This window comes from Mastigoproctus giganteus, chromosome 7, assembly GCF_048544385.1.
Source record: "Mastigoproctus giganteus isolate SK-2022 chromosome 7, ASM4854438v1, whole genome shotgun sequence".
NCBI classification, from domain to species: Eukaryota; Metazoa; Arthropoda; class Arachnida; order Uropygi; family Thelyphonidae; genus Mastigoproctus; species Mastigoproctus giganteus.
In genome coordinates, this window is record NC_143581.1 from 188,615,103 (window position 1) to 188,642,499 (window position 27,397).

The 27,397-nt window shown below is 38.2% G+C and overlaps 1 protein-coding gene across 2 annotated transcripts in view; it reads left to right on the forward strand.

Annotated features, from left to right (window-relative positions):
- The window catches only part of LOC150083480 (protein qui-1-like), a 181,443-nt gene that overhangs the window by 116,358 nt on the left and 37,688 nt on the right, over nucleotides 1–27,397 (forward strand). For both annotated transcript variants that reach the window (XM_090378018.1, XM_090378019.1), the window contains 7 exons: nucleotides 1,697–1,862; nucleotides 15,459–15,661; nucleotides 17,210–17,412; nucleotides 17,642–17,808; nucleotides 18,988–19,071; nucleotides 22,133–22,280; nucleotides 26,107–26,278. In XM_090378018.1, the coding sequence (XP_090234144.1) occupies nucleotides 1,742–1,862; nucleotides 15,459–15,661; nucleotides 17,210–17,412; nucleotides 17,642–17,808; nucleotides 18,988–19,071; nucleotides 22,133–22,280; nucleotides 26,107–26,278 (1,098 nt within the window). In that variant the 5' untranslated portion in view covers nucleotides 1,697–1,741. The remainder of the gene's footprint in view (nucleotides 1–1,696; nucleotides 1,863–15,458; nucleotides 15,662–17,209; nucleotides 17,413–17,641; nucleotides 17,809–18,987; nucleotides 19,072–22,132; nucleotides 22,281–26,106; nucleotides 26,279–27,397) is intronic.

Sequence of the window (27,397 nt, forward strand, 5' to 3'; positions counted from 1 at the left end):
AGCCCAAATAATCCGGTCAGTCTTCCCATAGAAACTCCCTTTCCTTCACAAAAAAACGCTGATAAATTTCAGATTTTTTATTGATCATAGCAGAATAAATTACTGTAATCTTCGCTGTAAGATTTTGAAACATTCAGAGAGGATCCATAAATGGATATTCTACAGAGGGCTGGAGCAGAAAGTGAGGTCCCTCAGGGATCACTGCTCTGACCTCTTGTTTCTTATCTTCCTAAATGATATTGATGAAGCAATATAGAAGAAGCTGTCAATGTTTCTTGTTCACTTAAAGATTGTGAGCGTGTTTAACGATGCTGCTTGAAAAGGATTTGAACCAACTGCAAGCAGAGTCTAAAATGGCAGCCAAAGTTTAATTCTACCATATCGAAACTTGGAGAACAGAAACCCAAGAGTATTTTAGACATTAGTAGGATTAAAGGACTCGTCAGGATGAGAAGACCGATTAATTATTGATAATTAAGAAATTAATAATGGATATTTTAATCATCCTGTTTTATACAACAATTAAATTTGATTTTTATAATAATATTAACCGATTTGTGTTAGAAAAACTTATCAAAACTAATTAAAGCTTCCATACTCATGCTTAAAACAAACTGGAAGCAAAAGAGGTAGTCCTTGTGTACAAATTTTGCTATTTAATGTGCGTTTATTTGTACACATCTAAAAAACAGCAGTTAGAAAACAAATGTATATAGAAACGAATTAGTTTCGAAACTTTTCCACTACTGTTATTAATAATTTCGTATTAGTTTTGTTAGAATTATAAAAATTTCTATCATTTAACATGCACCTCTAAGTTCCTTAAAAATATAAATTTCTTTATGCCCTTGCGACCTTCTGTGTTTGCAGAAGAGAAACCTAATTGACTTCATATACGATTGTAGGGACCGGATCATTAGAATGGAGTAATAAAATCCCTCGCTTCTTTGCTACAATCGTACAACTTTCCCTTCCAATATCCGGGCACCAGTTCCTGACAAGAGTTATTTCCTTAACGTTCTCAAGATAAGATATTCCATCGCTCGTCTTAGCAAATAGAAAAACAAATTATCTTCCCTGGCACTCCTCTTGCAATCTCCGTCTGAGTTTGTCCACTGCAGTTTCGGAGGAAAAACTGCCACTCTTCTACGATAGCAAATTGGTAAAAAAACGCCACAATTCTCTCGTTCCAGCAGGCTCCAATAGTAATGGGCGACTAATGGATGAAAAAGATTTTAGTGCACGAATACGTCTTCTCGAAGGCCTCCAGAAAATTTTCTCAGTAGTGTACGCCCACGATAAGTCTATCGATAGCGTCACTGCGCAAGGTAAACACCGGCCAAAGCATCGCATCTTGAGACACGTCTTCTTATGATCTCTTCTGAATGTTTGAAAACAGAAAGAAAAACGTTTCTCGAAGGTTACTGCATTAAAATACACTCCGGCGACTTTTCGATTTTGTCAAGGTAATAATAACACAAAAAAATCCTTGAACATTACGCCTGAATCCCAAAAAGTTGCATAATCGCTGAGCAATTATGAGAAATTCATTCCACATCATAGAAATAATAGGATCGTTTGCGCAATAAAGGCCATAACCAAAGACTCATTGCTTTAGCTATCTTTTCCTCATTAAAAAACAACCCCACTCCAACTCAAACGTCGAAAGGTCTCATGGATTGTTTTGTCTTTACAGAATGAATTTCAGGATCTGACGAAAGGTAGGAGAGCGAGACCAGGCATGGCCCACCCTCTCCTGTATCTTGATGATCTCCTACAGTCTATTCTGCATGGCAACCTCACAAATGTGCCCGATCCCCCTTCACGGGTTGTAAAGATTTTGGTAATCTCGAATAAATCAGGTATGTTGAGGAATATGTATTCACCAATCATATAAATTAGATAATTTCTTAAGTACATTCAGTCGTTAAAATTAGATCTTTGAAAACTTACTGGCTGTGCAGTGTAGTACCTATATATAGTATTTAATCAATAATATATTAAAATCCGACAGTATCTAGCCATCGATTTTTGTCTTATTAATTCGACTTGTATGTTTATCTGAAGATATTTCACTTCGATAGATAAACAAGTTAGAAGGATGACCATTTCAGCAGCTATTTTGAAATCCAGTCTACAGTTTTCTGTTTCATATCTCAGCTAACGTGGTAAAAGAATAATTTGTTTTCAGATAGGCTACACATCGGATTTTACTCTATGAATACAAAATAAATTGAAAATTTTAAAGATATACAACCTTTATGTTACAGACTACGAGGAATCCTCACTCTTACGAGTATTTTTATGTAAATTAAAATAATACTTAAGACAAACTCCACAAAATTATTTATCACACTAAAACCTAATATTAACTTTACTTTTTAAGGTTTGAATATTTTGACAAGCAGGTGGTGCCAGTTGTATGACAAACCAAAATGTAAATAAGCACATACAAGTGTACAAAGAAATGCTTGTAACAAAATATACATCCTCTACTGGTGTTTTGAACTACGTAGTATTAGCCATATAATGCAAGGAAGACAGATTTTGCTGCATGGGCCAAGAAAAGGTAGATAAGAAAATACAAATTATACGCTTCCCTCCTCACGTAGGTAACTATCCAGTTGACCTTCGAATTTCTTCAAAATGTCAGCCTCAACTATCTGCGAAGGAAACTTGTTCAAGTAATCAACAACTCGCTGGCTAAAAAACTTCATACAATCCAGTTTAAACCTCTTCCCCTTTAATGTGAACTTATGGCCCCTAGTGATGAATTAATCAGGTCCTCTCTAAGGTGCCTGGTTGGCAAGCGCTGATATCGACATAATCAAAGTCCTTCCTCGCACGGTAACCCTTTTGCTGATCTCACCATTCGAGTTGCCCATCTTTGGACCATTTCAAGAAACTCAGTCTTTTTTCAGATGAAGTCTCCATACATGAACACAGTATTCCAAATGCGGTCTTACAGTTGACTTATTACAGTGGGATTATGACTTATCTATCTCTACAGGATAACGTTCGATAAATCATCGATGGGTTTTACTAGCTGCCTGTTTACACTGTTCAGAAAACCTGCTATCTGTCCGTATCATAATTCTCAGATCCAATCCCTTTCTTTCTCTACTGTTTTGAATTCAACCCCACCAAGTTAAGTTAAGACCTTGCATTTTGCTGCGTTAAAACATAGCTGCCAATTTGACCCTTTTTGAAGCTTGTTCAAGTCATCCTAAAGAGCACTGCTAGGCATTGGGCATTAAAGACTCACCCCCCCCCCCCATCTTTACGTCGTCTGCATCTCGCCCTTTATCTCTTTGTCGATGTCGTTTATGAAAATCAGAAACTGGTCCAAAAACCAATCGTTGGAGACTCCATTTCAGACTTTACACCAATCTGAAGAGTATCCATTAATGACAATCCTCTGCCTTCAGTCACCCTGTAATTTAGCTTAGAATCTTTCAAGTAATCCCAATATGTTCCAGTTTATAGAGTAACCTCTCATGAGGGACTGAGTCCAATGCCTTTGCTAAAATCCAAATAAACTGTCGAAATGGTTCCCCACATCCAGCTCATGGGTGATTGATCAAAATAGCCTACTAAGTGAGCTAAGCATGATTTTCTCTTCACAAAACCATGTTGTGTGTCCTTCAGAATGCCATATCTATCTAAATGTCCATGGATTGCACTCTTAATCATTGCCTCTAAGATTTTCCTTACCACCGAATTGAGACATTCTTTTTTAATATAAATCATGAATTATTACTACATATAAAACCAAGTTAGTTATTGTTTACTCTTAAACAATATTTCAGATTCGACGCATAAACACGGAAGAATTATTTTATGATACTTAAAGAGCATCTCTGATATTCAAATTTGAAAATTTAAAGACAAATTCACTTAATAAAAAATCTCTTCCTTTAATCTCTTCAAAATGCAGAAGCTTTTACCGAATTTTCCATCCCAGGACTAAGACGGTATAATCGACTTATCAAGAATATCTCTGGAGATCTTTTAATCCTTAGTTTTCTTGGGAATGGTAATTGTTTTTCTTTAATTAAGAGGAGTTGGTGGGGGAGCGGGAAGCTGCAAAAAAGTGCATCGATTCATTCGGATCTTCGCTCAGCTTCATCTGCATTAAGTAAATTCCTTCCCTGGTAGAAATAATTAAGAAAGGCAGGCGGATGGAGATTTAATTAAGACTAAAAGTCTTAATCAGCAAAGGAAAAAAAAATCAGCTACTAAAAGGATAAAAATGGTCTCTGTGGGATAACCTGAAAAGCTTACGGATAATAAGAAAGCGAAAAAAGGAGTAAACATTTTCATTTTTCTGTTTACCAACATTTTACAACGTGAGCGTTATAAACAACTGAAGCCATTTTTAGCCTCCACCGATTCTGCTGTGGATGTTGGCTATAGACCGAAGGGCAGTCTCCTCCTCTTGAAGCTGAGAATTGACATGTTGCTCGAGGGTGAGAACGTGTCAGAAACCACTTTCCAGTCGATTTCTGTTCGAGTTCTCTAACTCTAGAAAACTTTCAATGAAACGTAGCTTTGCCTTCTCCTTTAACTTCGTTGAAACTTTCCACGGTTCCCAAGGCATCCTTCAATCGTCACTGATCGTTACTTTGATGTCAGTCCTAGACGTCATGCATCTTTTCTTAGAAAGAACTCGCTTCCATCTGCGTTGTGGCTATTTAAATTGCACGTACGTTTCGTGTTCACGTAGTTATATTTTAAACCTTAATATCAAGACAGGTTAGGTTTTAAAAGCATCTGATTCGGATCTTATAAACAATTCTAGAAATTTAAAACTATAAAAGGATGGTTGCAGGATAGATGTGCCAGAAATTAATTGCCTGGATGTGGATACATTCAAAAGGAAACTTTGAAGGCATCAATTATACGTATTTTATTTATTTATTTATTTCTGCAGGTAAAAAGAGAAGAAAGCTTAAATTCAAGGAAAGGTCAACTAGCAGTGGTATTTGGAGTGAGAATCCTTTAAAAATGCATTACTTAATGTTTTAGTTCTAAGATCAACTTGGGTCTAACAACATTAGATAGGTAATGCATAACCACAGCCTCCGATCATGACAGAACTAAGAATAAATGGCACAAAAGAAATATTAAGGAATTTATCAGCATTGCTTTCTTTCTTTCTTCTATTAATAGCATTAATAGAAGAAGAAAGAAAAAAAAACTCAAAATTAAATCGTGACTTCCAGTTCTTACAAAGAAATCATCTTGAAAAGTAACGATACAAGAGACTTCATTCTTGATTAAAGGAAACGGCATTGAACTTTGAAAAATCCATAGATCTTAAAAAGGACTTTGCATCTAATGAGGCAGAAGAAATCTGTTTCTTGTTTATACTCTGGCACGACCACTATGTCAGTGGAGTTTACAATAAATCATTGATACAAACGTTAATCGTATTTAGCAGTCACTGGCTTGAATCTCGGTCCACTCAAAGAGCGCGTGCTACTGCACTCATGCTCATGACAACTCGGCTACGTAAGTTTCGTTAGATGAAAAGAAATAGGTCCGAACCCTTGCCCTGAAACCCCATCAGCTGCAGCAAATAAGGCAGTATTATTTTTGAAGAAACGTTTACAGACTACTGGATGCAATGCTGCAATTTCAAAACGTGGGCACATGAACAATGCACCACATGATCTTTATTGATCAAAGTGATTATTGCATTGACAAAATGAAAGATTTAGCATAACTAAATTTCTCGGCATGCCTTTCACAGTATCGGAAAGTGTCCTGTACAACAACGCATATCGAAAACAATGGCAGTTAACCCTTAAGAAAAGTAACAACTATACCCTAGAAGTCTTAAATCATGTATAGATTGGTAAAATGAAAGTCCACTGCACTCCAACTTGGAGCACTTGGCGCGACTTCAAAGGATGTTCCCAAGCAATACAGTGGACTAATATAACCAACTTTCCATAGACAGTGAACAACTATGCACAAGTAAGGCTTATAGAAAAGTCATTCTGGATCACGCATATCACATACTGAAAATGTAGTAATAGACCATTATTTTTCTTGAGCCTCTAACACAACTAGCTTATGTATTTTGATACACCATAACGACTCAAGATGAAGTGTCAACAAATCCAGTGTGATCTGCAAAATCCGATTTCCAGCACAGACCTAAATCCAACTCCTTCTGTCTTTTACATAGCATTCTTGTTTATCTCATAAAGTGCCTTTTTGAATTTTTTTATGAAACTCCCTAACAGAAAAGCCTATAATACTCACTACCGTGCATGGAATGAAGGTTGAAAAGACTAAAGAAGACACTTCTGGACATTAGACTTGAAATTCTGTAAGATTGCAATTTGGGAGGTTGTTCCAGAAAACGGAAGTTGAAGGAATAAACGAGGAAGAAGAAAAGTTGGTTGCGTGAGGTTCGAAGTTGGAGAGTAAATATATGTTGACTGGTAGAGGCACACGTTCGGACTGGTTTTCAAGAAGGGGAAATGCCGAAGCCATTTCAGAAGATCAGTGCCCATGAAAGTCTCAACAGAAAAGGCATGCAGAAACAGAAGCCTATGAGACAGAATGGAAAGATTTTATAAAAGATGGATCATTAATTAGCCTAACTGCCTTCTTTTTGAAGGAGTCAAGAAGCCTGAGAAAGGTTATGGGAGCACTGTCCTAGATGTGGGAAGAATATTTCATGGTAGGGCAGTATTGATATATGTGCAGAGTGCGTAGCTGTTTAGAAGAACTCGAAAGCAGAAAGAGAAAACCCAGTTTTTTAGATGTACAAGAAGTAAGATTCAAGATATGCTTATGCCAAGAGAGATTAGAAATATGGACACTGAAAGAATCCATATTGGCAATCATTGTTCAGATAGGAGATTAAGTTTGGAAGTTGGCCTAATAGATTACTCCATCAAAAGTAATGGAGTAATATATTTCTCTTTCTAAATAGAAAGAGAATAAGCGAGTGGAATGGGACCATAATTGAATAAAAGGTATTTGTCACCCTTTTTAGAAACCGGCTGAATATGAGCAAATTTCCAATTAGGGGGAAAAAACACGGAAAAAGAAAGTGGAAAAAGAATACGCAAGATTAAAAGCATAGTTTTCGATAACAAGTGGAGAAATACGATTAGGAGTATGAGCTTTTGGGCAAAATGATCTTCATAACATCCTTTTGATGGAAAACCACAGGAAGCATTGAATGGAGTGTATTGGGAACAGTAGGATTTGATTTACCAAGATCATCAGTACAAGAGTTAGAAGAAAAGTAGGACGTTAGTAAGTCGGGTCTATTTTTAGCTGAGGTGGCAATGGAACCATCACGTTTTAACAGAAGTGGAAGTAGAGATGGGCAAGAGTTATGGCCAACAGCTTTGGCAAGAGCCCGGAATGCTCGACCACCAGTTGGACAAAAAGCAAGTTTCTATTCTTAGCCCTTTCAAAATCTAGTTTGGACTGATTAATCACTGCTTTACAATTTTGTGGAAGCAAAAAATGAAACTGGAGATTTGAAAGTAAGCCAATTGCGATATGAAACATTATCTTGAACAGCATTAACACATTTATTGGAAAACAAAAGGTTTCAGTTAAGGAGGAGATTTTTAATGGGAAATATGGAACAAAGGAGTACAAGAATAATTTCATTAACATAATCTGAGTAAACACTGACATCAGGAGATTTAAAACAGTAATCCAACGAAGGAAAAGAAGAATAGAAATCTTGAAAATCACCGTATTTCGCAATATTGTTTTGCCAAACAAGAAGAGGCTGAGAATGGTAAACGACATAAAGGCTATATTGGAGAAGAGACAAGTTGTGATTTGAGGTGCCTAGAGGGCCACTCACCTTGACAGTCTACTTGGAAGTATTGTCCATGAAGAAAAGATCAAGAGTTTGGCTGTGTGGTTAGGATTGTCTAGTATTCTGGTAGGTAAATGAACAATGTCATTAGTAATAGAAAAAGCCTCAGCATAGCTGGGTTGGTATGACTATAAAACTGAAAAGCCAACTGTAGCTGTCAATATTGAAATCGCTAAGGAAAATTGTACTGAAAAAAACAGTACAAAGTTCTCAAAAAAAAAAAGAAAAAAAGGTGTTCCTTCCGAGTTATCGATGGAATTGAAAGATCAACAGAGGCAACAAATGAATTTTGCAGACTGGGTAAAGAAATTTTAACCCAAGAGAAGGCCGAAAAGAAGAGATTCCAAATTACTAAATCTCTGCCAGGAAATAATATGCACATATATAATCTTTGAAGCGAAAATGTCGTAAGCGAATAATTAGGACAACTAAGATGGGCAGTTGTTGAATCACCCAATAATTTGAATTCTGCCAGAAAAAGTATGTGAGGCTTGGCAGGCTGCGAATGGAAATGGACATCATTGAGATTGAAACCACATATTTGTGAAATGAATGAATGAATAAGTGTTTAGGAGGTGTTTAGATCTTTTCGCGGATCGGTTTTTCTCTATTAGTTTGACAATTCATGATGTATTCAGTAGTAAGAAAAGGTGGGGGGCGTGCAGTGTGAGGTAATGAAATTTTCGACATGGCGTACAAGTAGTAAGAATGTCCTCAGCGCCTTGACATAACGTGGCCTCGACAATGCCCCACCCCTGCATACACATTACTCGAAATCCCGCCAGTGAGTACAGAGGCAACGAGAATATGCACCAACTGATCCAGTGCCTCCTAGAAAGTTACCAATAGGTTCAGTCCGGTGGACTATCTAGCGTCCGGACTGCGAACACCGTTTTAGAGCTGCACTCTCGAAATGTAAGGAAGATTGGATCCCGCCTTGATGCCCATTGTAACCTCAAAAGCTACCAAACATTGGTTTCACCAGTTCAAGCCTGTAATAAGAAAAGTGGTGGTATAGCACCGGTTCATGAGAGTCGTCTAACTCTTAGTATTGCCTGGTTTGTTTGTTTGTTTGTTTGGTTGGGGATTTTTTTGGCGCATGGGCATCTATGGCCATAGTGCGCCATACATAGGTTAGTATTTCTGCTATTTCGTTATAGATCGAGGGTCAGGAGACTGATTTTTGACTAGCTAAAGGAGGTGGTATACATTGATCGCTTTGAGAAAAGTAAAAATCTTTGAGACATTTGTTTTATTGCCCAAAAGTGAAACAAGTGTTAGTGGGTCTTCAGTTGTGGCTGGAGTGAAGATATTCTGGCGTTCTATTGCAAATTTTGCGCATTCCACAAGGATATGTTTCACTGAAAGTACTGTTTTACAGTGATCACACTGGGGGTGATTCTCCCCTCTTAAAAGATAACCATGAGTAATATTAGTGTGACCTATTCGGAGACGAGCTAGTATTACCTCCTGTTGTCGAATTGCACTGAGGCTTGAAGGCCATTGCTCAAGATTTGGCTTGATACTTCGAAGCTTATTTTCAAGTTGATTTTGCCATGTTGATTGCCACTGGTACATGCATTTTTCCTGTATTATTTGTCTATAATCGTGATGTGGAACTCTCCACTGTACATCAGGTGGTAAGTCGGCCGTTTTTGCGGCACTGTCCGCTAATTCATTTTCTGGAATTCCCATATGTCCTGGGACCCAACAGAAGTGTATGGTTTTTCCAAGTTCAGATAAGGTATATAAAGAGTTTGTTATTTCTTTAACGACAGGGTGGGTGATGTTCATGGTTTTTTTCCAGGGCTTGAAGTGCACTTAGAGAATCAGAGAATATTATGCTGCTTTCAATATTGGAGGACTCGATATGCTTCAGTGCAACCTGAATTGCCATTAGTTCAGCAGAAAAGATACTGAACTCATGTGGCAGTTTGTAGGCTAATGTTATGTTCGGGAAAACTGCGGCGATTCCAACGTGGGTGTCATTCTTTGACCCATCTGTATGAACTACAATGAAGTTTGGAAACTGCTCCACCACTGCATGGTACAATTGCAAAAAATTTTCTTTATTTAGTGCAGATTTATCCCATTTATGAAGGTATTTATCACATAAAGGTGGAGTAATTCTCCACGGTGGAAGGAGTAGTGGAGGGGTACTTGTGATATTATCAAAACTCAGATTAAGTTCTTCTAGAAGATGTCTTATTCTTATACCTAACGGTCTGTTAGCAGTAAGGCGGTTATGGTATAACCTGCTGTGTTGGGGAGTGAAAAGTAATTCCCAATTTGGGTGTTCAGGCATAGATCTAATTTTATATGCATAGCGTAATATAAGTTGTTGCCTTCTGATAGAGAGAGGGGGTTCGTGAGCTTCGGCATATAGACTATGTGTTGGTGACGTACGATATGCTCCTAGAGCAATGCGTATTGCACTATGATGGAGAGGATCAAGCCAGCGAAGGACACTAGGCCTTGCTGAGCTATATACTGGGGCCCCGTAATCAAGTTTTGATCTTATTAAAGATCTGTATAGCCGTAATAAGGTAAGGCGATCAGCTCCCCACTTTGTTGCTGAGAGAACCCGGATGATATTTAATTTTTGTTGGCAGGATGTTCTTAGTCTTTTAATATGTTCCAGGAAGGTAAGTTTATGATCTAAGGTGATTCCTAAGAATCGTATGCTGGGTTGAACTGCTATTGGTTTTCCGTTCAGTTGTAGTTCCGGGTGTAGGTGCAATTTACGTTGTCGGCAAAAATGGATACACAACGTTTTTTGAGAACAAAGCTGAAAACCATTGGTTTGTGCCCATGTACTGATCTTGTTTATTGCCCCTTGTAATTGTCTCTCGATCGTATTCATGTTTTTCGCATGGCAAGAAATACTAAGGTCATCTACGAACAGTGCCTTATCAATAGTGTTCGGAAGTTGTTCAGCAATGGTGTTTATCACAATTATAAAGAGTGTAGCGCTGAGTACAGAGCCCTGGGGAACTCCTTCTTCCTGAAAAAATAGTTTGGACAGCGAAGTTTTAAATCGAACCTGGAAAGTTCTCTTGTCTAGGAAGTTGCGTATGAAAATCGGGAGATGGCCCCGAAGTCCATGGCGATGTAGCTCATGGAGTATTCCATACTTCCACGTGGAATCATAGGCCTTGCTGATGTCAAAGCAAACCATTACATGGTGTTCCGATCTAAGGAATGCATTCCGAATGGAATTCTCTAGTTTTACTAGTATATCTAGTGTTGATCTGTTCTGTCGAATGCCGAATTGTGCAGAATTTAAGAGATTGAAATTTTCCAGGTACCATATCAGTCGACGGTTCACCATCTTTTCCAGAATTTTGCAAAGGCAACTGGTCAAAGCAATGGGTCTATAGCTAGTAGGGTTTGTCGGGTCTTTTCCAGGTTTAAGGAATGCAAGGACTGTAGCGTGGTGCCATTGCTCAGGGAATGTGTCTTCCCGGTAGAGCCTATTGAACAGATCAAGAAGTGACTGCAGTGATTCAGCACTTAGTTCCTGTATCATTGAATAATGGATATTATCTGGTCCTACAGCGCTACGCCTAGATGTTGACAAGGCTCTATGTAGTTCGTGGATAGTGAATGGTAAGTTATATTGTTCTTCTGCTTTTGAAGAAAAGTTTAACTTTTGTTTTTCTGAATTTGCTTTGAATCTTCTGAAGGCTGGTATGTAACTTTCTGTTGCTGATGTTTTGGCAAAAGTTTCTCCTAGTATATTGGCAATTTGGGCGGGGTCAGAAATGTTCTGCCCTCTCCATTCCATGATAGGCTGAGGTGTCGTTTGATATTTACCACTCATTTTCCTGATTGTTTTCCAAATTTTGTGTGTGGGAGTTGCTTGATTGATGGTTGAAGTGAAGCGAATCCAAGCGGCCTTTTTATTACTGCGTCTAACATACCTGGCTCTTGCTCTAACGCGTTTAAACTGAATGAGATTAGCTGTGATTGGATAGCGCCTAAAAGTATTCCAAGCTTTATTTTGATCTCTTTTTGCTGCACGGCATTCGTCATTCCACCATATTTTTGGGTGTACAGGTAATTTTGAGGAGGATTTTGGTATAGCTTGTCCTGCTGCGTGTAGTATAGTTTTTGTGACATACTCAACCGCTTCCTTGGTTGGGGATTTTTGTATAATTTCAGGGTCCACTTTAGCTAATTTTTTATACATCTCCCAGTCTGCTTTATCAATTAGCCACCGAGGAATTCTAGTAAGTTGATAAGAGGGTTTATTTACTAATTCAATTGTAATGGGAAAGTGATCACTATGCAGTGGATCATTGTTTGCCGTCCACTTTAGAGTAGGATACAAAGTTGCAGAACAGATAGACAGGTCTATTGCAGTATATGTTCCAGAAGGAAGGTGAACGTAAGTAGGTGAGCCGTCATTTAGAAGGAGAAGGTTGTTATCATCTAAACATTTTTCAATTAGTTTTCCTCTTTGGTCAATATTGTTGTTACCCCATAGTGTGTGATGACCATTTAAGTCTCCCAGAATGAGGAAAGGTGTGGGGAGTTGAGCTATGAGGTTGTTTAGATCATTTTGTTGGATGGGATAGCTTGGTTGAATATATAAGGAGCAGATTGTAATATGGATGTCAGCAGCTACACGGACCGCTATTGCCTCGAGAGGAGAGTTTAGTAAGACCTGTTTGACAGGAACAAATGGGTTTGTTATAACAGCTACTCCACCATGTGCAGTATTTTGATCAGTTCTATCTTTTCTAAAGATATTGTAATAAGACAGTTTTGGTGTGTCTTGAGGTTTGAAATATGTCTCTTGGAGGCAGAGACATATTGGTGTGTATTTAGAGATAAGGTCGTATAGGTCATTAATATTGGCACGGAAACCACGACAATTCCATTGAATTATTGTGTTCATTGTTTATCTCTAGTTAGACTTTCCGAGCGTTTTCTTGGTGCTGAGGTTCTCTGTTTTTCACTCTTGTTTTTGTCTTTCTTTCGAAAGTAGGGCCTTTCTGTTTCCATGTCTTCTTCTACAAAAATGTGTAGGACCGGGTCATCTGGGGGTATTTCCTTAGTATCCATTTCCTGTTGGTGAGTAGTTACGATTTGTTTTTCTTTGTGCCCTTCATCCGGGGAGTGGTGATTTTCGATTGGTACAGAAATAGGCGTATTGACTGCCTGAGTTTCAGTTGTATTGAACAGTGTTTTTACATAGTTCGAGAAAGACTCTTTTGGGGGTACTGTTAGATCAGTTTGCGATGCGGTTGATTGGAATTTTTTGGTGATATGAGCATACGTAGATCTATTTGCAAGGTTTGGTGGTGAGATATTTCGCTTAGCTTCTTGATAGGACACGTTATGATTGGTTTTATAAATCTGAATAAGTTTCTCAGTTTTCCAGCGTTCACATGTTCTAGCGTAAGCGGGATGATCTTTTTTGCAGTTTGGGCATATCGGTTGGGGTGCAGTACAGGCTTCGCAGTTGTGTTCAACTGACCCGCACTTTGCACAAGCAGGAGTTCCCCGGCAAGCTGTCTGGGAATGTCCGTACTTCTGGCATCGGAAACACCGTAGGGGATTTGGAATATAAGGTCTGACATTACAGACGAGATATCCAGCCTTAATGGATGCTGGGCGATGTGGTGTATTAAAGGTCAAAATGAGATTACGTGTAGGAGTCAGAACTCCTTCTTTTCTGGTGGAAATTCTCTTGACCTGTATAACGCCTTCTTCTTTAAGTTCTTCAAGCATCTCCTCTTCGGATACATCTATTAAATCCCAATCAGAAATCACTCCTTTAGAGGTGTTCAGTGATCTGTGGGGTGTCACAGTAACTGGTATTCCAGCAAAGAGATTAATATTCAAGAGCCTCTCTGAGTGTTTACTATTAGAGGTCTCGATCAGAATATCTCCTGACCTAAGTCTTTTTACAGACTTAGGAGTTCCAGCTCTGCTTTCTAATTCCTTCTGCACCCTAAATGGCGAGATTTTGCCAATTGCATTTTCACCAGTTGAGTGCATGATCAGGAAAGCTGGGATAGGATAGACGTCAGAGTCAGTTTTCTGCCGTTTTGAAGTTCCTGCAATAGAACTGTCTTTCTTTTTTGTTGACTGGGGTGCATCTGGCAGCCCAGATAAGTCAGAGTTTGATTTACTCATGACGTGCTCTTTTTGGCCCCGGGAGATTACCTTTTTCTCCCAGGTTACCAGCCCCGCCACGTGGAGGCAAGAGCGGTGCCGCCTAGTGACCCAAGCGAAGTGAAGGTTAGTATTAACGAAAAATAAAAAAGGGGGTTAAAGAAAGGTACTTTCCTTTCTGGGTTATATAATATGAGAGATCTATTCAATTATAATGCTCAAGAGTTAACGGACTTGCGAAACTCAGGAGAAACGTATATACAGTAAAGCGTATCAGATAATCACTATGAAAAGGCGCTGTGGTCACTAATATCGCTTGGCACTCGGGGCCGTATTGCCTGGTAATACAAAGGGACAGCATTTCTTCGTGCAGTGCCGGTGCCACTTCTCGACCCTTGCGTACTTTGGTTCACACCTGGGTAGTCATTTCCAGTATAGAATTTCAGGACTTGCATACGGGAATTATATCTAAGGTTGCTAACAGTCTCACCATCGTGAAGGTTCAAGTCCAGAATTTGCTTGTCGCAGAACGACCGGACTTTGTCGAAATTAGATCCACTTCACTTAAATGTCGCTTGAATATCAGTTCCATCAGCTTTTTAGACTCTAACAAGTGCTAACTTGCCATACCTGAGAGAATGTCTGTGACAAGCCTCAAGGACTGGCGCAATAAGTGAAATATTCCGTCACCAAGAAGTATAAAGGCACAATTTTATTGGTGTAATATTATTATTGGCACTCTTTCCAAACGGTCCCTTTATACAGCCATGCTCTTCAACCAAGGATATCACCAAACTTTTCAAAACATTTATGGAACTCTTTTTAGAAATATCCTATAAGATACTTGCCTTCAACGCTGGAAAACCTCTTTCCATTCATTGAGTTTAACTCAGTAAAAGAAATAGGAGGTAAAATTAGTGATCCAGTTTTACCTCCTGCTATGTCTCCCTTAATACCATAGTTGTTTCAGAATCTCCAAATAATAAACCTGATTAACTGGCCAATTCCGATGGAATTCTAAATCAACAGTAGCTGTAACTTCAAACTAACTAAATCAACATTCTTTTCACTTTTCATATCTACTTTCATGACATTTGCTGACAATTAAACTTGATTTCATTATAAGACATGAACAAGACGTTTCATTTCATGGTCCAGAACAATTTCTTTGGTCTTGTGAGTTAAACTTCTACTTCGTGCATAATTTTCCCAGACTTCTTTACATTTGTAAAAAACCTTGCTTTAGACGTAACCCCAAACCCAAAAACTTCGCTTAACATTTCTCACTTGCAGATTGCTTTGGTTAATCAACATTTTGTGATACCTTTATGACAGAAAAAAAAAGAAATTCATTACTTTTTCACTTCAGCTATCAAGTATTTTAGATATTAAATGTAAAGTATTTCGGAAATAAATGATTCCATATTACTTAAGAATGCGATCTATCACCACGTTTAATTTATTTCAGACTTCGAGCATGAGAGGAAACACTTGCAGGAAAAAGTCTTACCAGAACTACAAAGGCATTGCTCATCCTGTGGCCTTGATATTCAAATTCTCGACGTTCACCAAGGAAATGATGTGGACTCCACCTTCGACCCTTACATCTTCGCACACCAGTTTCAGGAGATTGAAAACTGTCATAGGGATTCTCTTGGGTGCTTCTTGTTGGTAAGCTTAATCGATCTTAATGCTTCCCTCTCTTTACTACTACAACCAACGTAACCGAGACTTCAATAAAAATGCCCAATATTGAACATTTATTAAAGATGTTTCATTGTTAAATTGATCTGACAAAAATTCAAGATATTTCCATGGTCCAAATCAGTTCATATTTCGTGACAAAAAAAATAGGAGGTTATCACCCATTTAAAATCGAAACAATCAAGCCATCATGTGATATAACCAAAACTTTCTGTACTTTTATATCTCGCAAAGTATTGAAACTAGTTTGCTTACCCTTATCTGTACATTGAAAAAAAAAAGATAAGATCCTCTGTCGCTTCTTTTGGGCTGTAATATTTTTAGGAAGACTCGTTTTTTTTTCACAAGGCGTCAAATATCCAAAGGTATTTCCTTCGAAATGTTTTCTCTCGTCACAATCACTCTGACACGCATGAAAACGTACAGAATGGGTTCGTTACCACAATGGAGTTCTTGATTTCGCTCAGGCGGTTGACGTACAACACGATACGCGGAGACATAAAAGTAACTTAAAACTTCCGCGGAGGTCATAAAGTTGAAGAATCTTTGGAGCGTGAATTTCCTAAAACTACTTTTAAACAACATCCGCAAAAATGAAACCGAATAGCGTATTAGGATCCGTGGTTGAAATCACTTAAATATCAACCACGGGAGGTGATGGAAACATAAAAGTTCCATTAAGGCCTGCAGGGCGAATATTACACGAAAAAACCATTCAGATCTCAGATGTTTCTCTGAATGTTTAATTCTATGGTAGTACACCCCCTAGAAGACTTTTTTCCCCACACCAGTTCTTTAAGACCAAGAAAGATAGATTTGCTGAGGAATACATAATTTATTATTTTGTTTTGGTTAACCAAATGATTGCAATTTCGCAATCCAGAACTCCACTTTGTAGAAAAAACAAATATATTCTCGTTCTCAGTTTCCCTCATGACGTAGTATGACGCAATGTTTAAGTTAATGTTCGCCATTAATATCCATGAAAATATCTAAACATTTATAAGGGCGGAGAGATAGAAAAAGCTAGTTGCATTCTCTTTTAAACTAGGCTTTTAATTGTATTGATTGGCAATATAAAGTTAAATGTAAATTAATACGTAATTAAATAATGATAACGGATAAAAATGATCGCAGAGCTTTTTCATTGCATTTATTATAAAGGTTGTTAAAATGAAACAGACTGCTGGGCTGTCGGATGTAACCAGAGTGCTGTGACCAACATGGATCCACCGAAATGAGTCCAAGCTGAGGATACGCAATTTTTGAAGGTAAATGGTGGCTATTTGAAACGTGCCACGGTCTTCCGCTGCTCACAAAGGAAGTGCTGGACACTTTAACGTGTGATTATGTTGCAAAACCTCTCACAGCCCTTGATATTCAGCTAGTGCAGCGTCACAGCAACTTATCCTGCAACTACCACGTGTTTCCAGAAAGGTCTGTTTCATTTGAACTTTCCTTATTCGTATTAGCGCTAGTAGTTGATTTTGTGGTCTTTGATTCGTTTTTCTGTAGTGCATGATGGGAAATAAATACAAGCCATGTCCGTTGCCAGTGTCAATAGAATTGGCGGAATTCAAACCTATATACGATGCTGCCTTAGAAGCAGGCCTGGATGTAGCAATTTTAGATCATTGGTACAAGTTGAATAACAATCTCGTTCCACCGGCTCACGTTATCCATAAAGTGCAAAAGAAATACAAAAAGTTTACCTTAAGGTAGGTACTGCCTTAAGGCTTGTCTGGTTTTATGATTACAGAATTAGAAATCAATGTCTCAATTTCTTCAGTAAATGCGAGTCGTTAGTCGCATTACAAAGGGTGGAACCTTTGTAATGCGACATTAAAGGATTCCTATTTCAAAGTTGTAGAATTTTATATAAAAACCTGTCGATGTATTTCCAAAATGGTCAAAGCTAATCGATTTTTCTTTCATTTTTAATTTTAGAAAACCGGGTGACCTGAATAAGGGAGAATTCGACCTGGAAATCCAAGAATGGATTAAAGAGCATGAGCAGTTACTGAAGATCTTGAGGTACGGAGCAAATGTAGCCCACCAGGAGGGGACCATCAATCAGGTCAACCAACAGCAGCAAAGACGCTACTTCATGTCTGGTACCACACAATATCTGGTTCTGTGCTCAGTTATCAAATTTTTAATTAATAAAATGTGAAATATGTTGGTATTCCTAGTGACATACAAAACAGGTTAACAAAGGATAAAATAATCCACAGGTCTCAAACATTTAATTTTCGATCCATTTTTCATCAGCTTTCCTTTGATTCTCATTTTTTTTTCTTAAATATACGTTGATCTTAGGAACCAATATGAAATTTTTCAATCTCCAGAGAGCGAAATTGTACATCCAAGAATTAGCATCAAAGTCTTCTCGATATATATTTTACATGGAGAGGGATCAGGTTAGAAAAACGGTGAACGGTATAAACTTAGCAACAATATTTAGGGTCGGATAACTGTATCGAAATTTCATAAAGCGAAATTTTCATCCCGAGATAAATTTTTCGACATTGGCATTTTGTGGACAGCGGTGGATTAAAAAGATTCGTGTTTTTCAAGCTAATAATAATGAGATCAACTCTTCAAACCAGCACCAAAAAGTCTGCTGAGTACCGAATCCAATCTAAAAAACAATATAAAAAGCAAGACATTGAGAAGCACTTAGTGACTGAGTACTATCGATCCTTGTTTGTTTCGTAAAGTGGCACAGCGCATGCACTAAACGAATACATGTGTCGAAAAAAATGAACATTCTCCTCAAGAATAGGCAGAAAAAACAACGTTTTTTCTGCCTATTCTTGTTTTTAAGAAAAAACAACCCGCGGTGTTTAAAAAAGCCACTACCAACAACCGGTCATTTGATACTTTAAAGATCAATAAATCTCCTCAAGAAATTGTCATTGTAGAACAGAAGTAATCAATATTTAACCATTTATTTCATTGTACTGCGATTTAAATTCCTAACTGAAGCATTAATATCCACGATTTAATTTATTTTTAACGTTTCATACCTCCTAACACGATTTTGATCAGGATCCGTTATTATTAATCCACACGGGACTGAACTTGGGCAGAATACATTGCGGAATGAGGAATACCAAACAGATGTCTGCTATGTTTGTCGTTTGTACTTTTACTGTGATCAATGTCGTTATACTAAATGCTGGCTGCTCTTGATTAATTTGATTTTAAATGGAATATTTGTATTTTCCTTTCCTCATTTTAAAGTTTTTCCATCATATCGCTGTATTTTAACAGAGTCAATCTTATTTCAGGTGTTCATTCTCAGCTGGACCACTCTCTGAAGCAATCAGCGTCTGCTCAACACCGAATTGTATGCATCGTTAGGCAACTTGATGGTTAGTTTCCTCGTATACCGTTTTCTTGTCAATATATTGCTCTTGACAGAGACAGTTTAAGCTCTACCAACTCAAAATTATGGTATTTGTCCTTATAAAAATAAGCTTATCCAACAGGACAGACAACGTATTGCAAATACTTATACACTGCCCTACCATTAATATCCAGCCACCTGCATATCTCCAAATAACCTTCATTTACATGAAAATTAATAACGTGCTGAAACCTTTATGACAGGGTTCTAGGCTGGCCAATCCAACTTTTCCAAGATCATGTCCTCAAACCAATCCCTTGCAACGCGATCAATATGACATGGAGCATTTTTGCCTTGTTGATACAGGCATAGCCTACCCCCGACGCATTATCAACATAGGTAACGTCTAGATAGACTTCATCATTGAAGGTTTGTCCAAAACAACTACTGGTCCTAGGTCAAACCATTAAAAACAGTCCCAGACCATCACTCTGTCCAGACGATACAGTCCGGCAGATAGCTTTCTCCAGGCATCCGCCACACCCAGACTCTGACGACCATCAGACCATGTACCATGACTCGTCACTCCAAAACACAACTTCCATTGTCCTACGGTCTAAGAAAGGCGGGCCTTGCTCCAAGGTACACGGCGTCTGCCATTAGTCGGAGTGAACAGTGACTTGTGAATGACTTCTCAATCGTAGTAACGCATGTCATGCAGCATCCTGCGCACCACTGTTGCTGACATGTGTCCCAATTGTCTCATTAAGGGCTTATGTGTGCTGGGACAACACCGACTCGCTTTTAGTGTAGACGAATCTTTGCAGGGTTTTCCTTTCATGTTCCATCGACTCTTAAGGTTTTACAAGTCATTTCAGCATCAGTCTGCTTACATTTGCAGGTCACACCAGCAATCGTCGGTCTAGGGATCTTCACTGTCTTGAAATGTCACTTGCAGACCGATTGTTTATGTGGCACTTTATTATCATTCCACGCTCAAAGTCTGTTAACTCCATCGATCGCGGCACTTGCATTCACAGTCGCACTACTGACTCCTGGAAGGCCTCTAGCATATTTATAGTGGTCAAATTTATACTCACACTGGTCAAAAAAAAAATACAAACCCTTATATTAAGACAGTTACAGACGGAAGAAATGCAAATAGACGCAAAGAAAACAGTCACATGTTGGCTCGTTGAGTGTAAAGACTACACAGACTGTTCGACTGCAGTAACCTGAAGCCAGAATGGGGAAAACGCGTGATCCATCAGACTTTGAAAAATGTCTTGTCGTTGATGCACGTTTACCATGAGCCACGATTCAAGAAACACAAGACATAACTGGTTTGTCAAAGAAAATAACATTTGAATTCAACCAAGCCCAGAGCTGCCCTATTTCAAACCGTACCATGCGCAGTGAATTGAAGAAATGATATTGGCAGTGCGCCTGTCTATTCGGAAGTCACTTGTTTCAGAGAAAAACAGAAAAATCCGCTTTGCATTGGTGACGAGAACGTTTTGCGATTGTACAGTGGAACAATGGAAGAAATTTGGTCAGACGAATCACAATACACTGTTTTGCACTAATGGTAGGCAGTGTGTGACGAGAACCTCAAGAAGCGATGGACTCTGCTTGCCTAGTTAAGACAACCAAGCATCGGGAGAGTTGTATCATGCTATAGGGGAATGTTTTGTCAAGAACTGACTGTTCGACATTCGGTATTCAGGTACTCCCTAGATGGCATTCGACCTTCCACTGGTCCGTTGATACCGGTGGAAGGTCGAATGCCATCCAGGAAGTACCAGAATTCTTTATCAGATCTACTGCATCCTGAAATTTTACACTTTTATGACGAAGGTGGTGGCCACTTTATGGATGACTTTGCAACAGCACACTGTGCACGTATGGTTTGGAGAACATGACACGGATTTCCACCATATTCCCTGGCCCCAACGTTCATCTGATCTCAGTCCTATTGAAAATCTGTGGGATACGCTGGAAAGATCTATTGGGCAATGAAGTCCTCTTCCTTCAACTTTGTCGCAGCCAAGCGATATTTTTCTGGATTACAATTAGACGCTAAAACACCGTATAGAATCCATGCCACTCTGCACATTTGCTGTTACTTGAAACAAAGGCGACTCGATTCGATACTGAATAACGATTCGTATATTTTTGGCCAATGTGTGTAGTTGTATGACACGTGGTCTTTGGGTAGAACATGAGGAGTGTCTGGATATTAATGGTAATGCAGTGTATTTGGTTTCGGTGCTCGATACATATTTTCCTCATTCGGAAATGCTTTTTCCATCCAGAAAACTCTGGTTTTTCATCCCACAAAGCAGTCACACAACGACGAATTAATTTCACTACCCTGGGGATTACGTGGTATGAAATTAAATATTTTAAACAGCATGTTTACCCTAAATAACGCAAAAAAACTATATAGATAATGTTATTGTACTTCTATGAGGACAAAAATCGCCATCAACCTTTGGATTTCAGTAATTACCAGACAATAATCGAATTAAATTTAAAATGAACGCTCCTTCAGCATTGTGGAGATGTCACGTGCATATATTAAGCTCAGTTAGGCCCCGATTAAACGAGATAGAGTGTCCCTGGTTTAAATCAAGGAACAAGTCGTTGGATGAAAGCCCTTTTCAACTGTAGAGCAACGCTTCGCCCGAGGTTACGAGTTGAAGCACTGTCCGTAACTAATTATATTTTACAGTTATTTAACCATTAAACAATTACCTAATACTTCAAGCAAATGGAACATTATGCAAAGTAGTTACTGGGAGACATTAAGCATTCAAAGTTGAATTAGATTAAGTAGGGAGTTAGCGCGTTGTTGACGCAAGAGGCTTTGCCGTACATTGACCGTACCACACTTCATTTCGATTTATGGCGATGACAAAAATGGTAAACCTAAAACTGCTGCAATCCTCTTACCACCTAATACTTACACTTATTAGCAATTTATAAAATGGTACTGTTAGTATATGGAACATTTTCAGGTGTTTCACATGTCACGCTCTTCTGAGCTCAACCAAATACCACTCTTAATTGGTTCACTTTTATAGGAATTCATCTGGGTGACTCTGAAGCTGCAAATTACATCGATGTTGTGACTCAAAGCTCGGTAGCTGACGATGAATGTGTTTGTGGTGTCCAAGAAATGCTAGATGACATCATATTCTCCGTGAACAGAAGCAACGTTCACTATTTTAAGTAAGTATTTTGGATTCGTCGCTGAAGTAACACTAAATATCAATTTCTACTAGTTAAAACATTGAATGTGGAATTTCAATATGAGAATTGTTAAAACTAATGCAAGATTGTGTTTTATTTTATTCCTTCCCACTCGTGGTCAGTGAATCCTAGCCAGATAAGTTACTTTACGAGTATCAAGCTTTGTATTCAAGTTAGTGTTTGGTTAAAGAAGAAATTTTAGAAGAGGTTTTCTGGAAGAAGATATTTAAAATGAAATTAAACATTGGAAAGAAATCAAACCGATAGGCTGAAGAATCCAGTGAGATTATATGAAACTTACCTCTATAAATTTTAGAGCTCTTCCTCCACTCGAACACACTTTCCCAACTTGGAGTTCGCTTTTTAAATTCCTGTTTTAGGAATCCTGTTGGAAATTTACATAACTACTTCATCGAGTTCGATATCCAACCTAAAAAAAGATCTTAGGAACAGACCCATCAAATTAGTGCACATTTCTTCAGTTGTGGGCTGCTAATCTCAGGGCAATCAAAGTAAAAAGTCACTAGCCGTCCTCCTTAATCATTTAGCTGTCTTCTGGACCGAAGGTAAAGGTTTTTCGGAGCGGAATTGGAGATCTGCAGTCTTTCATTTCCTTCCGAGCGACCATCTATGCTGCTTCTCATGTGATAGAGAATCTTTAGGAACTTATTGAGATTATTTGGTTTTTCACAGTCGTAAGTAAATAAGCCTTCCTTGATCATTTGATAAATGAGAAGGTACTGCATATGGGTAGAAGTAATCCCAGATTAAAACCCCGACTGCGAGGTACTACACTCAGTAGTGGAAAATGAGAAAGACCTGGGGGTTATTGTGCAGTCAGATATGAGGTTCTCTGAGCAGTGCAGAGAGACAGGCCTGCCAGGACAGTTCATGGGATTTATGCCAATGATATACAGGAATTTTGCTAGCTGGGATAGAGAGGTGATTATCCCTTTGTACAAGACCATGGCCAGGCCACATCTTGAGTACTCTCTACAAGTCTGGAGGCCTCACTTCAGGAAGGATATAGATCTGTTGGAACGGGTGCAGAGAAGGGCAACCAGATTGATGAAGTGAACAAAAGGGTGCTCTTACCAAGAAAGGCTTCAATTCTACAAATTGCAACATCTGGAAACTAGGCACCTGCGAGGAGATCCGATTGAGGTGATTAAGACCTTGAATGGATTGAGTAAGCTAAATGTTTATGGCATTCTCCTCTTGCTCAGACTATGTACATGTGGAGGCATAAATTGAGGAAGGATGGTTGCAGGATAGATAATCAAAGGTTTGCCTTTAGCCAGCGGGTGTCCGATTGTTGGAATAAACTCCCATCTGTTGTTTTATGGTTTTAATAAATTCAAGGAACAACTAGACAATTTCTTGGAAGCTATAAATGAGTGGAATGTCCTTTTTTTTTTTAGCTGATACCTTATAAGCTTGCTTTTTTGCATAATTTGCCACTACTAATACTATACATTTGGTCATCCTCTAGACTGGATGTTAAATGTCTCTCAGAGCGTGATTGGGGATCTGCAGCCTTTCGTTTCCTTCAGAGAAATCATGTATGCTTCTTGAAGATTTGTCAAGTGACAGCGAATCCTTAACAACTCCTCATTCTTTAGTTTTCACAAGCGTAACTAAATAGAAAATTAAAAACTGATTAAAACGTTGTTCGTATAAGATAAAATATAACATTTACAGTCATATATGAAATCAATTAAAATATATTGAAACAAAACACACAAATTAATACAAAAATCAAAGTGCCATATACGAATTTACAATAATATTTGGATTGCACTACCATCATATATTTCGCTTTCATCTAGTTGGACATAGCAAATATATCAGCCTACAATGTTTAATATTCCTTCTTGACAGTAGCTGCATAACTTGCTGATTGCACTCAGCATTTCGATGAAGCAGAGAGAGTATACATCCACTATTAATAAGTTGAAGATCCACCCGGCTACTGTCGAAGTGGACAAAACTTGTACCTCTTCAATTTCTGCCAAAACTGATTTGTTCCTAAATTTGAATGGACAACCATTCAAGCTCTAGCTACAAATCAGATACTGAAACTGAGTTCGGTCTCTCGTTATTGACTAACCATAGGGGATCTCCCGTATTGCCTTACCAGTGCATAGATATAAGACCTTCTACGTGAAATCTTTATAGGATCTACAATTATATGACAGTAATCAAGATCCCAAACGGGCGCACATATTTAGGAATTGCATTTAACAGTTCAGAAATCGCTTTTTCCTGGATTGTAATTTATAGACACTAAATACAGTGGTGTTCAAAAAAATTGCACCACTTGCAAAATTCACCGGAAATCGGTGAAAATTGGAAAAATATCATACCCTATTGGATCATTCATCTCTAGCAAGCTCTCTTAAATGACGTCACGTGCCATACACGATTGCATCACCCTAGAGGCAGCATAAATACAGTGCATATGCCACAAGCCCAGTATTCTATGCTGTTGCAATGGCTAACAAGTTTTCACAATTAACACCACGTAGAAAAAGTGTCGCTGCTGACATTCTACTCGTGAAATAGTTAAAAGGATTACACTGCAATCAGTCAACAGTGGCAAGTTTATTACGAAAATTACCAGAAATGTGCAGTCTAAACAAAAGAAAAGTGTACCATACGTATATCTTCTGCAGCGTAGGATGGATTTCTGGTCCATCTGTGTTCCGAAACAGAAGGTCCTCATCGACAAATCTAAAAACAGCATGGGAAGAGAATACAGGAGTGAAGGAAAGTACTGCTATAATAAGTAGATGCTTTTTCTTATCAGGATTAGTAGCATGTCGCCCAAGAAAAAAGCCACTTTTAAAGCAAACAATGTAAGCCCAGCATCTAAAGTGGGCAAAAGAGGATGTTAGATGGTCTACCATGATGGTATTTCCACCGATCATCTAGCATGATCGGTGGAAATGTCCTATTTTTTCTGATGAATTAAAATGAAACTTCATGGTTTGGATGGCCATCAGACTGTTGGACGAAGAAGAGAAGAATTTTATCCTGACTGTATCGTCTCCACAGTGAAACATTCTGCATCTTGAATGATATGGGGCTGTATTTCACATAGAGGAGTTGGTCGAGTGGTACAGTGAATGCCGAGGTGTATCAAGACATTGAGACAAAATTACTTCCACAACTGGAGATCATTATAGGGATGTTGCCAGTTGCATTTTTCAGGACGACTCCATGTCACAGAGCCAAAACTGCAAGTACTACTTCATAAAATTAGCAAACGTTTTAAATTTATGAAACGTCGCACTCTTGCTTAAATATATGCGATTTAATCCGCATATATTTTTACTCTCTTTACTGTCCACATGATAAATCAATTCGCACAATAACATTGTCTAGAAACAGTCCAGACCTCAATCCATTTGAAAAATTGTTGGAACAAAATGGGTGTTCAGTAATGCAAAAGAAACCAAAAACACTTAGAGCTGCAGGAGACATTATTCCTTGTTTGGTACCATGAGATTTCCCAAAGATACATTCAGAACTTGACGCAGTCGATGCCACGACGATGTGCAGCAGTCATCAAAGCAAGGGGTGGGACAAAGAAATATTAGTATGCATTTTGTTGTGTTTTTGGTTATACACTGATTGTCGTCCTAGTACAAGCAAAGTTTGATTTATTTCTAAAATATTAGCTGCCAGTATAAGGATAAACAACCTAAAAAATGAGGTGATGCAATTTTTTTGAGCACCACCGTACAACAACAATGTGGCCTTATCCAATTAGAGATTACAAAGCTCTTCTTTTATTCAACAGCGTTCCTTGGCGCGAAAATGGCATTGATCCAACCATTTCAGAGCACAGCCAGTATCTAAAGCAGTTTGGGGACGTGGTGTTCACCAATCTTAAAAAGCTTATAGACGAAGCCGCAGCTGCCAGTATACCAGATTGGGAAGCTTTTCCTCCGCCTCTACGTAAAGCGATTCAGGTAATCAGTTTTTCTTCTGTTTTATTATAATAACTTTTCTGATTTAGAATTATAACCAGTGAAGCACGTTATGAAGATGAGCGATCAATTATGGTGTTCGAAATACGAATAATACATTGGCTTATTTAAGATCGGGGGCCACTTACGCAAAAATAACCAACTATATCCCTAATGAAACAAGGAATTCCCGAATTAGTAGTATCAATGAATCTTCTAGCAGTGGCAGAAGGTAATGTGGAGTGATGATTTCACATTTTTTTCATTAATAACATTGCACAACATTGTTCAGTGTATTTTTGGAACCTGGTTATGAAAATATTCCGGAAAACGTTCCATCATCCACAAAGTTTACATTAACCCGTCAGTAATACAACTTTAATCTTATAAATCTACCATCCTCTTACCCTTGAAAATGAGGACGGTACAAGATTTTAGTTCAGGTTAAATTCAGCAAATTCCAGTTTTACCAGAGTTCGTCTATTTCTCTTTCAAAGAGAAACTTTTTTCTTTCTGTTGGCCACTATATTTTTCTTCCTAGATGCCAATGTAAGCTATAGTTTTAATTAATGGATATTCATGAGAATTTTTGCGATTTAGAATTCTAAATGTTTTCGTTCTAATCACCTTAGAAAACCAGTTTTATGGTAGATGAGATGGAACCAACTGTCGGCAAAACCTTAATTAAATTTTACACTCAATATACACTGAAATTCCGTTTTAGATAATAAAAAAAATGACAGAAAAGTAAGAGGGAAAAATAGTGACGCAGGTCTCAAGTTCCCCATTACTAGTATTGAAATTTTCTATAAATATGGATTCCTGAAAGGTAATTCGATAGCATTGACGATAAATTAAACTGCCAAAAGTACTGTTGGAAATTTGCCTCAAGCGACAGTAATTTCAGACAAAATTAAGTTAATTATGTCACCTGAAAAGGGAATTAGCATATCAAATTGTCGCATGCTGAAGAATATTTACATAATTCTGTATTTCACTTTCCCTGTTGACAGTACTCTACTTCGATTTACTTTACAAACAAAAGATTGCTTCCTTCTGTACTCCGATTAATTCCACCAATGAATTGGTGAAGTCATTGAAGTAATTTATTTTAAAAGTTAA